This window comes from Pristis pectinata, chromosome 27 (assembly GCF_009764475.1).
Source record: "Pristis pectinata isolate sPriPec2 chromosome 27, sPriPec2.1.pri, whole genome shotgun sequence".
In the NCBI taxonomy this organism is placed as follows: domain Eukaryota; kingdom Metazoa; phylum Chordata; class Chondrichthyes; order Rhinopristiformes; family Pristidae; genus Pristis; species Pristis pectinata.
The window spans coordinates 16945621-16962604 of NC_067431.1; the positions used below are offsets into that span (position 1 = coordinate 16945621).

Below are 16984 nucleotides of genomic sequence, written 5' to 3' on the forward strand. Positions count from 1 at the left end.
GCCCAGCACTGACCCCTGTGGCACCCCACTCACCACTGATTGCCAACCAGAGAAACACCCATTTATCCCAACTCTCTGCCTTCTATTGGTTAACCAATCCTCTATCCATGCTAATACATTACCCCCAGCTCCATGCATCCTTATCTTATGGATAGGTCTTTTATGTGGCAACTTATCAAACACTTTCTGGAAATCCAAGTATACAACATCCACCTGTTCCCCTCTATCCACTGCACTCATTATATCCTCAAAGAAGTCCAGCAAGTTTGTCAAACAGGACCTGCCTTTCCTGAATCTATGCTGTGTCTGCCTGATGGAACCACTTTTATCCAGATGGCTCTATTTCTTCCTTAATGATAGCTTCAAGCATTTTTCTGACTACAGATGTTAAGCTAACTGGCCTACAGTTACCTGCCTTTTGCCTACATCGTTTTTTTTTAGAACAGTGACATGACATCTGCCATCTTCCAATCTGCTGGATCCTATCCAGAGAATTTTGGTAAATCACCACAAATGCCTCTACTATAACTTCTGCCATTTCTTTCAGTACCCTGGGATGCATCCCATCAGGACCAGGGGACCTGTCTACCTTTAGGCCCACTAGTTTGCTCATCACTACCTCTTAGTGACAGCGATTGTATAGTCACCCCCACCCCCCATTGCATCCATAACATCTTTGGCATGTTAGACACATCCTCCACCATGAAGACTGGCAAAAAGTAATCATTCAAGGCCTCGGCCATTTCCACATTACCCAATATTAATTCCTGAATCTCATCTTCCATGGGACTTGCATTCACTTCAACCACCCTTTTCCACTTTATACTATAATGGAAACTTTTACTATCTGTTTTTATATTTTGTGCTAGTTTACTTTCATAATCCATCTTCCCTTATTGCTTGCTTAGTGGTTCTTTGTTGCTTTTAAGTTTTCCTACTATTGTTGTTTATTAATTTGAAATTTAATAAAAAGATTGAAAAAAGTTTTCCTATTCTTCCAGTTTCCCACTGTTCTTAGCAACTTTGTATGCATGAATTTTTAGCTTGATGCCTTCTTTTATTTCCTTAGTTATCCAAGACTGGCTCTCCCCACCCTTACTGTCCTTGCTTTTAAATGGAATACACTTTTGTTGAGCACCGTGAAAAATCTTTGAAAGTCTTCTACTGTTCCTCAACTGTCCGACCACATAGCCTGTGTTTCTAGTCTATGCTAGCCATCTCCTCCCTCATTCCATTGTAGTCTCCCTTGTTTAGGCATAATACACTGGTTTTGGATTGAACTATGGCACCCTCCATTTGTATGAGAAATTCACTTTCCAAGGAGGATCCCCAACTATAAGATTGTTAATTTTACCTGTCTCATTGCACAGGTCCAGATCTAAGATAGCATTTTCCCTTGTAGGTTCACTAACATGCTGTTCAAGAAAGCCATTACAGATGCATTCTATGAAGTCCTCCTCAAGACTGCCTTGACCAACTTGATTCACCCAATCTGTGGAAGTTAAAGTCCCCATGACAACTGCCGTTCCATTCTCACATGCATCAAATATTTCTTGGTTTATTGCCTGTGCCACTAATGTTTTTATTCAGTGGCCTATGGACAACTCCCACCAGTTATTCCCCCCCCCCCCCCCTTTACTATTCCTAATCTCTACCCAGGTGGATTCAACAATCTGTTCCTTAGATCTTATACAGTCTCTCACTATCGCCCTGATCTCATTCTTAAGAACACTACTCCACCTCCCTTACCTTTCTGCCTATCCTTCTGTATTACCTGATACCCTTGGATATTTAATTCCCACTCATCTACACCCTGCAACCACATTTCTGTAATGGCCACTAAATCATACCCCTTTGTACAGATTTGTACCACAACTCCACCGACCTTGTTTTGAATACCATGGGCATTCAGATAAAGTGCCCTTACACTCATTATCCTTTTAGAACCTAGTAACCTTTATGTCCTTTGCATTTGACTTTTCTGTACTCCACTCTTACTTTCTTCTTTGCTAACTTTTGCTCAAGTTTCTGCTTTGTTTCCCACTGTCTTTCTGCAAATGGATTCCCATCCCCCTGCCATATTAGTTTAAACCCTCCCAACAGCACTAGCAAACAATCCCCTGGGACATTGATCCCTGTCCTGCCTAGGTGTAGACCATCCAGTTTGTACTGGTTCCCACCTCCCCCAGAACCAGTTCCAATGCCCCAGGAATCTGAAACCCTCCCTCCTGCACCACTGCTCAAGCCACATGTTCATCCTAATTATTCTGCTATTCCTACTCTGACTAGCACATGGCACAGGTAATAATCCTGAGATTACCACCTTTGAGGTCCTACTTTTTAAATCTATCTCCTCGCTCCCTAAATTCAGTTTATAAGACCTCATCCCACTTTTTTCCTATATCATTGGTACCTACATGCAGCATGACAACTGGCTGTTCACCCTCCCCTTCCAGAATGCCCTGCAGCTGCTCCAAAACATCCCTGACCCTTGCACCTGGGAGGCAAGGCACCAACCAGGAGTCCCATTTGAGGCCACAGAAGCTCCTGTGTATTCCCTTTACCTTGGAATCCCCTACCACTATAGCTCTGCTCTTTCGTGCCATCCTATGTAGCAGAGCCACTCACAGTGCCATGATCCTGGCTACAGCTGCCTTCCCCTGGTGAGCCATCTCCCCCAAGAGTATCTCTGTTTTGGAGGGAGATGACCACAGGGGACTCCTGCACTACCTTTTCCTGCTACTACTCTGCCTGTTGGTCACCTCTTCCCTAGGTCTTTAATCTGTGGTGTGACCAACTCAATAAATGTGCTGTCTACAACATTCTCAGCATCGTGGATGCTCCAAAGTGAATCCACTCACAGCTCCAGTGCCATCATGTGGTCTGTCAGGAGCTGCAGCTGGACACTTCCTGCACACATAGTCATCAGGGAAACTCACAGCCTCCCTGAGTTCCCACATTGCATAGGAGGAGCATGCCTCACCTACCATGACTAAAAAGCTTTGATGGAAAATAGAAGCAACAAAAAAAACTTACCCTCACCTTGTCTTAGTGTTGTTCACCCTCCTTGCTGAAGCCTGGTATTATCTCTCAAAATGGCTGCTCTGAAATGGCCACTCCACTTGACTATAACATTTTATTAGCAGCTGATATTTAGCCAATCACCTGTTAACTAACAATTAGCTGACTTGCCTCTTAAATTCCTGCAAGTGAAGCTCACAAGCAAAGAGACTACATCTTTTCAAATCTCCTGCTCTCACTCCATCACCAACTCCTTGGTCTCCACCTCTTCTCACCAAAGCCTCAGCTCCCCCACTCACACAATGGCCATTCCACTTGACCCTTGCTTCTTTTTATTGGCTGCTGTTAACTAGCCAATGAGCCAATCAACAATTAATAACTTGTAGATGTGCCTCTTTTCGACTCCTGCAAGGTGAAACTTCCAAGCACAAGCACACAGACTTACCTCTTTTTAAATCTCCCACTCCAAATCTCGCTCCAACTCCCGACTCCTGGAGTAGATCCTGCAGCATTTGAGGGATGCATAGAGTTAGTTCTCATTGGGTACTGCAGGTGGCCATAGATAGGCTGACAGTCCCCATTGTTTTGGAATAGGAGGTCAGATGCCCAACATTGCTACTGAGCTCTTCAAAATTCTAACCTTGTGTCTACTTTCAGATGGTGAAGAATCAGCGCCAACGAATCTATTTTCAAGACATGGACATCAGGAATATTGACCCTAAAACTGACTACACTCATCGAATCAGTGTGGATGAGAACTACACCCTGACCATCAAGCCCGTCGAGGTCGAGGATGCACGGGTATTTTTCTGCCAAGTTGGTGCAGGTCCTGTAGGCAATGGTGAAGCTGCAACAGAGCTCAGGGTTTATGGTGAGTCTTCTTTTACAGGAGAGTTTGTTAGGATCATAGGATAATGTATCATAGAAGGAGCCCATTCAACCCATCATAACTGTACAGGCTTTGAGCCACCCATGTTCTTACTATTTTGTGATAGACCTGCACTTTTTTTCCCTTCAGATATTCATCCAGTTCTGTTTCCACTATTCTTGCTTACAAACGGAAACTTTACCAGGCTTTATCTATGAAGGCGTGCACCTTTTAAATACAAAGCAGAGTTGTAATAAACAGTGTAGAGATACCATTATTTTTTCAGGCAGTGCCTTCCAGATCTTAACAATTTTCTGCTTAATATTTTTATCCTTTGTATTCTCTCCAGTTCCTTTGCAAATACAAATCCTCCCAAGGTTATGGACACTCGGCTCATACAGCCTGTACACACGATCTAGCATTTGGGAGACCGGTGGGATGGATTTGCCATCCACTGCAGGGCTGTTGACAACTGTTCTTGACGCTAGCTGGAATTTTGCCCCACTGAGCCCAAGAAAAATAAATTCTAGTTAACATGTTGATGTGCATTTTGTGAATCCTATTTTGAGACGCACCCTCCGGGACAGCAGCAGCGTCCTTTAAAAACCATCAATTAAAACCTCGTCTACAGTAAAATCTTTTAAGAGAAAATCATTATTAACCCGAGATAGGCTCAGGCAAAATTTGTTAATATTAGCTTTATTAAGAACAGTAAAACGAGATTTAAAATGCTTTTCCAGACTATCGATTCCAATGGGATAATCCACCTCTGCAGCCGCTACCTGCTGTGTGAGAACTTGTTTCGTTGCCACACGTCCAACTTGCAAACTGTTTGGGTTACGAACGGCTTTCAGGAACAGAATCCTGCTGTAACCTGTGGAGAACCTGTACAGTGTTTTGACTAGACATTTGAAAGGGATTGACTTCACAGGTGCATTTTTATGGCTGGTTGGTTGCAAACAGCTAAGACAAAAGCTTTAATGAAAATGGAAAATGCTGGAAACACTCAGCAGGTCAGGCGGCATCTGTGGAAAGAGAAACAAAGTTAACATTTCAGGTCCAAGGCCCTTTGTCAGACCAGTCTCAAATCTGAAACATTAACTCTGTTTCTCTTTTTTTTTGGGATGAGAAAGATGGCGGCGCGACCGACGTTTGTGGCGGCCTCTCCTAGTGATTATGCAGTGCTTTTGTCCTTGAGTGAAGTGAGAGGAGTGAAAGGAAAGTGTGTGTACGACCGTCAGTTTCTTTTGGACATCTGTAACAAAGTCTTTTGTTACGAGGAACACTGGCTGAGTGTGCTGAGCGAGCTTGGACTGCTACGCCGAGTAGGCCCAAAGGAGTCTGCGGTCGTGCCTGGAGTAGCACCAGTGAGGAAACGTCGTAAGCGGTGTGACAGGATGTGGAAGCGGGGCAAGCGCGGAGGAGTGCACACTAGGCTAATCGCTAATCCACACAAGCCGGCAGTTCCTACAATCATGCTGGCAAATGTTTGTTCACTGGATAGCAAAATGGACTATATCAGACTTTGGAGAGCTTCTAAATGCAAGGATTGTTTTGTCTTCGTTTTCACAGAGACTTGGCTTAATCAGAATATTACGGATGCCGTGATTCAACTGGAGGGGTTAATACTCCACAGAGCAGACAGAGTAGCTTTGCTATCTGGTAAGCTCAGGGGAGGTGGCCTGGCTGTTTATATCAATAAATTGTGGTGCCAAGATGCCGAGGTGGTTTCTACACTCTGTTCACCACATGTAGAGCTCTTGACTGTGAAATGCCGACCCTTCTACTTGCCACGGGAGTTGACGGTGATTATTATAGTGGCAGTTTATGTACCACCGAGTGCCAACGTGAAGGAGGCTATGAATGAGCTCTACAACAATATCGGCGTGCAGCAGATGGCTTACCCTGATGCTTTCTTTATAGCAGCTGGAGATTTCAACCAGGCAAGCCTTAAGTCTGTTTTGCCAAAATTTTATCAGCATGTGAACTTTGCAACTAAGGGCAATAACACATTAGACCTGGGGTATACAAACATCATAAACTCATATAGAGTAGCCCCCCTTCCCCATATTAGTAACTCTGACCACCTAGCTGTCATGCTCACACCTGCATATAGACCTAGGGTGAAACAAGACAAGCCAGTGGTCAGAGAAGTTAAAATATGGCCACAGGAAGCAGTTTCAGCATTGCAAGACTGTAGAAAATACACAGCGGGATATCTTTAAAGAGGCAGCAACATATGACAATGTTATTGACTTGCAGGAATACACAGAGACAGTCATTGGCAACATCAATAAATGCAGAGATGATGTGACTGTGGTCAAAACCATCAAGATGCGTGCCGATCAGAAACCTTGGTTGACTGGAAAAGTCTGCTCACTGCTGAGAGCCCTTAATGCTGCATTTGAATCTGGGGACATTGCTGCATATAGATTAGCAAGGAAAAACTTGTCCCGGGGGATCAGGGAGGCGAAGAGGCTGTATGGACAGAAACTTAACAGCCACTTCACGAACAATAAAGACACACATCGTTTGTGGCAGGGGTTTCAAACAATCACCAAGTACAAGGATATGTCACAATGATCCCTCTTTACCAGATAAACTTAATGTCTTTTATGCACGTTTTGAGGCAAATAACACCGTTCAGGCACAGGTGCTTCCACCATCATCAAGAGACCAGGTACTTCAGCTGTCTACAGCTGGAGTGAGAAAGGCCTTCGCCAGCGTCAATCCACGGAAAGCTGCAGGGCCGGACAACATTCCCGGACGTGTTTTAAAGGATTGTGCAGAGCAGCTGAAGGATGTCTTTGCAGACATCTTTAATATCTCGCTCAGCCAGGCAGTGGCGCCCACCTGCCTCACAAGTGCCATCATTACTCCTGTCCCTAAAAAGTCAAGCCCAGCCTGCCTGAATGACTTCCGCCCTGTGGCCCTTACACCAATAATAATGAAATGCTTTGAGCGATTGGTCATGCAGCATATTAAGACCTGTTTACCTGCAAACTTAGATCGCCTACAGTTTGCATATAGAGTCAGTCGATCCACAGAGGATGCAATCTCCACTTTGCTCCACCTCACACTGTCACATCTGGAGGGGAAGAATACATACGCCAGGATCCTCTTCATCGACTTCAGCTCAGCATTTAACACGATCATTTCACAACAGCTGGTGGAAAAGCTGAGGCTGTTAGAGCTGGACACTGGCATTCGCAATTGGGTCCTCAATTTCCTGACGCAGCGGCAGCAGATAGTTAGAGTCGGCAGTCATACATCGGGAACCATCTCAGTGAGCACAGGCTCACCTCAAAGCTGCGTTCTGAGCCCTTTACTGTTTAGCCTGCTCACACACGATTGCATTGCTAGATTCAGCACCAACTACATCATTAAGTTCGCTGATGACACAACAGTGGTAGGTCTCGTCAGTGACAATGATGAGTCTGCATATAGGATGGAGGTGGGGCAGCTAACAGCGCGGTGCGGATTCCACAATCTCGACCTCAATGTGGACAAAACAAAGGAGATGGTGATTGATTTCAGGAGGGCTGGCAAGCCTGATCACACACCGCTGACTATTGATGGTGCTGCTGTGGAGAGGGTCAGCAGCATTAAGTTCCTGGGGGTTCACAGCGGATGATCTGACCTCCACTATTAACACTGCAGCCATTGTTAAAAAAGTCCAGCAGCGGCTTTACCCCCTCCAGAGACTTGGAAAGGCAGGCCTCCCTATTCCACACCTCATCACTTTTTACAGGGGCACCATTGAAAGTATCCTGACCTACTGCCTCACCTCCTGGTTTGGTAGCTGCAAGGCCTACGAACAACAGCAGCTCAATAGGATGGTGAAGACAGTGAGCAGGATCATTGGTGTCCCTCTCCCCTTTTTGATGGAGATCTATCAGCAACGCTGCGTTCGCAGAGCTACAGCCATCATTAAGGACTTTCATCACCCTTCTCACGACCTGTTTTCCCTCCTGCCGTGGGGAAGAGGTATAGGAGCATCTGCTCTAGATCTAGTAGGATGCTGAACAGTTTTTTCCCACAAGCAATCAGGATCATAAATGGACTGTGTCCCCTTCCACTTCCACCGACAAGCTCTCCCTCCACACACACGGACACACTCACATCAATACAGAAACAGTTTGATAGTTAGTTACCTGATACGTTGAACTTCATCTCGAACTGAATAAGCACTTATTAATACATAAACACACTTTAACAGATATGAATATGTGGTGTTGATATGTTTTTAGTTTTGTTTTAGAGATGTTTTTATAGACTATTTTAGATATTTATCACTGTTCTTTTTGTTGCACTGGTATGAGCTGGCGAGAAACAGTATTTCATTTTTTTTGTGTATGTAAATACTCAGAGAAATGACAATAAAGTTAATCTTGAATCTTGAATCTTGAATGCTGCCTGACCTGCTGAGTGTTTGAAGCATTTTCTGTTTTTATTTCAGATTTCCAGCAGCTCCAATTTTTGTTTTGGGTTTCCAAAGCAAAGCTTTTGTTCTTCTGGGTGTAATAAGGTGCTCCTGCTTCTCTGTCACTGACATTTACTGCTTTCTTGGCAGGTGCACCAGACGTGCCTGAGATACATAAAAATGAAATAACCATATCAGTAATGGACAAAAGACCAGCAGAGGTAAGAAAGGCTAATTGCTGACATTTAGTTGTCTTGTGTTTACACTTAGATATTGTGCAAAGTAATTTCAGAACTCTTCAGAACTATTCACATCCCTTTGGGTTTAAAAGCAAACTTCAGTACAAATTCTCTCTGTACCATTATATATGAGGATAACATGAGAGAGTTATGTTGTTCTGATCTCTCTCTGGAGAGTATGCATTTTTTCATTAACTGACATGGAGTTAAGTCACAGATCAGCCATGATATCATTGAATGTCAGAACTAGTGTAAGAAGATAAGTAGCTAAAAAAAACTGTTCCTATAATTCCTAACTCCATGAATTTTGAGTATCTATTTTAAGCAATATAATTTAGTAAAGATAGTGCCACAAATAGATAACAAAGCATCATATTTTTGAAAACTAAATGGGCTAGTAACTTGTATATAGACCATCCTACAGAAGTCCACAATTTTTATCTTGCTACAAATCTATTTGCATTAAAGTGTAATGAAATCGGAACTGCTATCCATCTTATTAACTTGCTTTGCTCGTTGTTCTGACCACCTGCTGTTGTCAGGAGTTCAATCCTTTGTGCCTGTGTGCAAACCCAGAAAATTGTTCCTGTAGCCACATAGAGTTTGTGATAGAAAGCTAGAGAGAACATGCAATAAAGCTATTTCAAAACAGCTGGAAATTCAGTGATTTACAGATAATGGTCATTTTGCACATGTAGGTAATGTATTGTTTTTGATACTTTGATTTTTTTACACAGTTATTATGCAATATCTCTTTCTTTTTTAGCTAGCTCGTTGTGTCGCTAGGAATGGTTACCCTGCTCCCAATATCACTTGGTACAAAGACCGCACCCCAATTCATCTCGTGCCTCAGACAGAGCAAAGTACGTAACATTTTATTGCCAGTTCTTATCCCCTCTGCCTACCGCAATCAATCTATTCTCTGGTATATGCTGCCTGAGAATAGTGAAAAATCACATCATCTCTGTATAAGCTGCATCAATTACTATATCTAGTATCACCCTTGGGGGTTTGAAACAGAATCGGGTGTGTGGACTGGTACAGATGGAGTTCCCTTTCTACTGGACAGGTTTGGGAAGGTATATTTCTGGAAATAGGTGGTTTCAAGGTGAGAAGCAACTGAAGAAGGGAGTAATTTTTTAAACAAAGTATCACCTGGTTGGGCTCCTTATTTAGGATACTGTTGAAAATGTAGCCAGAATTGACAAATGGATCTCGAGCACATCGAATCTCGTCTCGGCAGCAGTCAAGTTTCCCTTCACTTAAGCTAAATGAATATTTGAAGAGTGGTTGATCGACCCACGTAGGTGAGGGGTCTGTCTCAAGCACATTTCAAATTCCAGCTTCCACCATTAAAAAAATTGGGATTTTCTGGTGTCTTTCACCACTTCATGTCCAAAAACACCTTACAGTTACACTTGTTGACATGTGGTCACTATTGCTGTTTAGGAAACTGAAAAGCCAACTTGTGCACAGCAAGCACCCATTGGGCAGCATTTGTTTGTATTTGGTGTGTGACTGACTCTGTGTGATTAATGGTGAAAATAGCACCGTTCATTTCCCAGTGAGTTTAACTGTGACAGCCACCTGATCTCTGTCTGATTTTGTATTTTTCTTTAGAGGTACACGCGATATTTCAGTCAACACAAGAAGCCAGTGGCCTTTATACCATCAGCAGCACACTTTATTATCTGCCTGAGAAAAAGGACAAAGATTCCAAGTTTTACTGTGAGGTGAGCTACAGGATGCCACGAGGAGTGGACAAGATGAAGGAGTCTAAAAAGATCAACATCTCAATAACGTGTGAGTATTGATGAGCGTCCCAGAGAAGATCAAAACCCGGAGTCAGGGTAACGTTGCCTGGACCTGCCTCACAAAGCCATGGTTATAAGCACTAAGAACACAAGAATACAATAGGAGTAGGCCATTCAGCCCCTCAAGCCTACCTCACCATCCAATGTAATCATGGTCACTTTACCCTAGACCTCAACTCCCCCTCTCTGCCAGATCGCCACAGCCTTCAACCTCTACTCTTACAAAAGATTAGTATACAGAGTAATAGTAAATACTAACAATAAATACAATGACAAGTGCAAAACAGCAGAATGGTGCAAAGACTGTAGTGCAGTCTGAAGTTGTGCAAAAGGAATGCTGAAGTTCATCTACCTCCACTTTAAATTCTTCCAATGACTCTCACAAGACTCGTCTGAAGGCAGTAACTTCCGTAGTGATGTCAGAGGTACAAATGTCAGAGTGAGATGATCGAGAGCCTTCAATATCCATTCTAGCGGTCAATGTGCATGTGCAGTTACAGTTAAACGTAACCTTCTAAGATCACTCTCGTACAACTATTGGAATGTCACTGTCTCAGTGCAGGCCGTCCACACGTTACAAGTGCCCAATTTATGGATGGCCCAATGTACGAGCGAGGTCCCATAATATTATTAAATTCAAATTTCCAATGTTCGTTCATACAAATGGCAGAACTAGTTTTTTTCTCTCTCTCCACTTTTAGTAATTGTTCTTTCTTGTCAGTCTTGTGTGCTTTTGATGCCATTCATTTCAATATTGTGGAGAAATGGTGATCATATCTAGTGACTTTGGTGTGTTTACCGACTTGCAGACAAAATCGACTGATTGAAGTGGACTTGTAACAACTTATTTCTGTGAAAACAGAACTCGTTCATTACCCAGGGATGGACTGTACCTGCTAGAACTACTGTAGTGGTGGCAGATAGGTGGTTTAACACCGAATTTGACAGAAGCCTGTGTTTTTCTGCACAGTGATGTCTCTGGCCTCTTCTGTGTGGTAGAAAGGTTTAGGAGCTCAGAGTAGTGGACAATTGCAGGTATCACCCACATCTCACATCTCTACTTAATAGAATATTCGTACAAACAAACAAATTAGGAGCAGGAGCAAGCTACTTGACCCTCAAGCCTTCTCCGCCATTCAAATATAAAGTCGAGTTTATTGTCATATGCACAAGTACACATGTGCACTGGTGCAATGAAAAACTTACTTGCAGCAACATCACCTGCACAAGGCATCACGTAAGCAGCGTTCACAAGAAAAACATAGACACAATTTATACAAGAAAGAACACAATTAGAACAAACAAAACAAAGTCCATTTCAGTGAAAAATGATCAAAGTGGTCATTGTGTTGTTGAACTCTAGTGAACCTGTTGATTCAAGAACTGAATGGTTGAAGGGAAGTAGCTGTTCTTGAGCCTGGTGGTGTAGTGTGGTAGCAGTGAGAAGATGGCATGGCCCAGATGGTGGGGATCTTTGACAATGGATTTTGCCTTCTTGAGGCAGCGCCTCCAGTATGTAGATACTACTAATGATAGGGAGGGATGTGGCCCTGATGATTTGGGCTGAGTTCACTACTCTTTGCAGTTTCGTGCGTTCCTGTCCGTTCGAACTGCTGTACCAGACCATGACGCAACCAGTCAGGACACTTTCAGTACATTTGTTAAAATTTGTTAGAGTGTTCAGTGACAAGCCGAACCTCCTCAACTTCCTAAGAAAATAAAGGCACTGGCGCAATTTCCTTGTGATATGGTAGATTCTTTTTAGCAAAGAGTTGAAAGTTACAACAGGTAGACAAGAATGTGGATTTGAGGACTGCAATCAGATAAGCTATCTACTTTCTCCCTTTTAAAAAAAAATGGAAGACTCTGCTCCCAACCACCTTTGTGGGAGAGAGTTCCAGAGACTTGTAACCCCTTGAGAGAAATAAGCATCATCAGATCTATAGGTGACCCCTAAATTTAAATTGTGATTCCTACATTCTAGATTCTGCATCAGGAGGAAACATCTTTCTTCCTCATCAAACTCCTTAGGATCTTGTATTTCAATCATCACCTCTCATCTTCTAAGCTCCAGCTTGTTCAATTAGACAACTCATCTTTCTTCATTAGACAACTCACCTATTTCCCCTATTAGTCTAGTAAACCTCTTAAACTGCTTAAATCATATTTACATCCTTTTTTAAATAAGGAGACCATACACCAGATCTGATCTCCCCAGTGCCCTGTGGAACTGAAGCATAACCTCCCTACTTGTATATTCATTTCCCCAAACAATAAACAATAAACATTCTGTTAGCCTTTCCTAATTATTTGCTGTAACTGCATACTAGCCTTTTTGAAAATCATGCACTAGGAGACTCCGGATCCCTCTACATCTCAGAACTCCGCAACCTCTCATCTTTTAGATTATACGTTTCATAATTTTTCTTGTCAAAATGGATGATTTCATATTTTTCAACAGTATATTCCATTTACCAGATCTTTGCCCTCTCACTTAACTTATCTTTATCCTTTTGTAGCCTCCTCTTATGTCCTTTTCACAATTTATTTTTTCTAATTACCTTTGTGTCCTCAGTAAAAATTTACTTCCATACTTTTGGTGCTTTCATCCCCAATCACTACATAAATTGGTATGTTTATTATTGTCACATGCACCTATACACAGTGAAGAGCTTTTGTTTTGCAGGCCATCCAGACAGATCAAGTCCTACATAATTACATCAAGGTAGTAAAGAGGAAAAACAGAATGCAGAATATAGTGTTAAGTGCTGAGGTCCCAACACTGATCTCTGTGGTAAGCCACGCCATACTCTCAAGTCAAGTTCTCAAGTTCAATTTTGTTGTCATAGGCATACATACACAGGGTATAATGCAATGAAAAGTAAACCTTTTGCAGCAGCAGCGCAGTACATTGTACTTCATAACACCTTGGCAGTCACAAAAAGACCACATTTCCTGTTGGCCAACTAATTTTCTATTCACAACCTTGGATTGGTCCTCATTGTCTGGGTGAGTGGTATGCACATAGATAAGGCAATAGGACACTGGACCCTTGGCCTGTGTTGCTTTGGTTCCCAGTCTAGGCTTAGCCCTATCTGGGCATTGTGCTGCAGAAGGTGATCAGAGGCTCCTTCCCCTGCCACTGGAGCTGCTTGACTCCCATCCGTGGCCAAGGTCTCAAATTGTCACCACGTCTGCCAAGATGTGTTTCTTTTCTGTTTCCAGGGCAGAGGATATGAACGATTTTGAATTTATCAGTTACATCCATTGCTTAGAAGGTTTGATCATGGTATCTATTTTTAGCATTTACAAAATATCTTGAAGTGGCTGAATTGGTATTATGGATGCAAGTCCCTCTGTATCTTGAATGGCTTAGTCAGCCACAGCTTTACGAGATCCCTCTCTGTCTTGAAATTCATCCCCGGTGAGTATCATTTAAACACACTGTATTGTTGAAGCACAATGTGCTGACAAGATGCATGTAAAGTGACAGGCCAAAGATGAATTTCTCGGCAGTTTTATTAAGTAGCCTCCATCTTGTGGCAGGAAATAGTATTGTACTGTTTCTGTTTGGTCCACAGTCCAGATACTTCATTCATACCACTTCATATCTGAATGTCTTTCTATGTGACTGTACACAACATTCAATGCCATATAAAGAAGTTAATGTGCAAAAATAGGCTGAGTTTTACAGCCATGATAAGATTCATTAGAGGATCACTGAAAAGAATTATGTGCTGCTTGTATTCAGTAAATCCTGATTTTGAGTTACCTGATAGTTGAATAAATACTTGAAACCATGTTCCAAGCTCTCCTAAATACAGTCCAAACTGGGGAGTTCACATGTGCTAAGGATTGCATTATTCTTGAATCATTAGTAATAATTTGTAATCCACCTGGAACAAGTGAATAAATAAAATATATTCCAGTTAGAAGAAGGCTTGTCCTTTTGTTACTTCATTGTAATGGTGAGTATCAGTAATTTTACTGCAGTGAGTGCTGTAGTCTAGTCCCTATGTCAAGGAGTTTTCCTTTTGCTCCTTACCAGATCCAACAGAGAATGTGGAATTTCTGATTCACCCCAGTGTGTTGAAGGAGACAGACAACATGACCATGGAATGTCACTCCGATGGCCCATCTACTGTTGAATATACCTTTTTACAAAGAGCAGGTGAGGAGCATTATGGGGGCAGGACTGTGTCTGCAACTCTTAAGCCTAATCTGTAAGTAGAACAGCTCAGAAGCTCATCAGAACAGTTTGAGTTTCCAGAGAAAATGTATCCATTTCCCTGCTTCCTTCCTTGAAGACAAGTTTGAGCTATATGGCTGCTAACAATATCTTGCTTCCTCACGTCCTGAGCCCAGATACTGAACTTTACCATTAATGTTACCATAGAACCATACAGCACAAAACAGGCCCTTCGGCCCACCATGTTGCTTCCTAATAATCAGCTAACGTCATTGTCTAGTCACTAGTGAGAAATTTGACTATTCCCACACACTCTCACGGTTTACAGACCAGTTGTAACCCCTGCAACATTGTACTTACCTGCTACAATATAGAAGGAGGCCCATTCTGCACATTGGGGCCATGCCAGCTCCCAGTAGAACAATCCCGTCAGTCCTATTCCATCTTTGCTTATTTCCCTGTGTCCTTGCAACTCCTTTCTTTTGCCACTTTACCTAATTTACAGAAGTCAATTCACCTACCACCACACCTTTTGGATGTGAGCATTGTACATACGGTCTGAAAGACAATGTACAAACTCCTCACATACAGGGACCCAAGGTCAGGACTGAACCGGGGGACCCTAGAGCCGTGTGACAGCAGCACTAACTGCTGAACCACCGTACTGCTTCCAGGGTATTTTGACCATTTCGCCATGTAAGGAATTTGAATTAAGTGTTATTTTGAAATGAGTCATTGTAAAGGATGATGTGACCACATCGGTTTCAAAATACATTGGGATGGCAGTCAACTAAATTGCAGGTGATTTGACTGTTAATGTTGTTCCCTCTCAAGACTACACTAGTTGATAAATACCCCACATATGTCAGGACATCACTAATCCTCTTGGACAGAGAAATAAAATGAGAAATGGAAACAAATACAATTACGGAAGGCTGGGAGACTGTTACAAGAGTAAAATTTGTATAGCTTGTCTGGCAAGATGACTCACAAGTGTAGGGAACTATGGTACATTCATTATTTTGTATTATAATTTGAAAGCAAGTCATAGAGTTGTAGAGTCCTACAGCACAGAAACAGGCCCTTCAGCCCATCTAGTCCATGCTGACCTGATCTTCTGCCTAGTCCCATCTACCTGCACCCGGACCATATCCCTCCAAACCTCTCCCATCCATGTACCTATCTAAACCTCCCTTAAATGTTACAATTGAATCTGCATTCACCACTTCCGCTGACAGCGCCTTCCACACTCACACCACCCTCTGAATAAAGTTTCCCCTCAGATTCCCCTTAAATATTTCACCTTTCACCCTAAACCTATGTCCTCTAGTTCTAGTCTCACCCAACCTGAGGGGAAAAATCCTGCATGCATTCACCCTATCTATACCCCTCATAATTTTGTATACCTCAAGAGGGTCTCCCCTCATTCTCCTGCGCTTCAGGGATTAAAGTCCTAACCCATTCAACCTTTCCCTATAACTCAGGTCCTCAAGTCCCAGCAAACAGCCTTGTAAATTTTCTCTGCACTCTTCAAGTTCATTGATATCTTTCCTGTAGGCAGGTGACCAGAACTGCACACAATACTCTAAATTAGGCCTCACCAATGCCTTATACAACTTCATCATAACATCCCAACTCCTGTATTCAATGCCCTGATGAAGGCCAAAGTGCCAAAAGCTCTCTTAACAACCCTATCTACCTGTGATGCCACTTTCAAGGAACTATGGATCTGTGTTCCCAGGTCTCTTTGTTCTACCGCACACCTCAGAGCCCTACCATTCACTGTGTAAGTCTTACCCTGGTTTGCCCTCCCAGAGTGCAATGCCTCACACTTGCCTGCATTAAATTCCATCTGCCGTTCTTCAGCCCATTTTCTTAGCTGGTCAAGATCACTTTGTAAGCTTTGAATAGCCTTCCTTGCTGTCCACTACACCCCCAATCTTGGTGTCATCTGCAAATTTGCTGATCCAGTTTACTACATTATCATCTAAATCATTATTATACATGATAAACAACACGGACCCAGCACCGATCCCCGTGGCACGCCACTAGTCACAGGCCTCCAGTCAGAGAGACAACCATCTACTTACTATTCCTGCTAAACCAATGTTAAATCCAATTGGCTACTTCTTCCTGATTGAAGTGTTTCTGATTGATCTAAATGATCACAAACATAACTGTTGCTCATCTTGAAATAAGTAATTGTAGTGGCTTGTATCCAGTCAAGTTTAACCTGGTACTTTCTCAGACTCCATTCAAAGAGATTGAAGAATCACAAGTGCAAAGGATACACGTATCCGGTTCAGAACACAAGGGGATTATGTATCATCCTTACACTCTGGGTTACACTACTGTGTAATTAGCTACTGGACAGCAGAGCCACAGCCCTAATGCTGAATTACTCAGAATGCTAGCGCCCTTGCATCAAGG

At 42.7% G+C, this 16984-nt stretch overlaps 1 protein-coding gene across 1 annotated transcript in view; it reads left to right on the forward strand.

Moving 5' to 3' along the window:
• The window catches only part of LOC127583585 (cell surface glycoprotein MUC18-like), an 82596-nt gene extending 68004 nt beyond the window's left edge, over positions 1-14592 (forward strand). The window contains exons 3-7 of the mRNA XM_052039707.1: positions 3679-3892; positions 8463-8533; positions 9318-9414; positions 10172-10354; positions 14414-14592. Of these exons, the coding sequence (XP_051895667.1) occupies positions 3679-3892; positions 8463-8533; positions 9318-9414; positions 10172-10354; positions 14414-14592 (744 nt within the window). The remainder of the gene's footprint in view (positions 1-3678; positions 3893-8462; positions 8534-9317; positions 9415-10171; positions 10355-14413) is intronic.
• The last annotated feature ends 2392 nt before the right edge of the window (positions 14593-16984 follow it).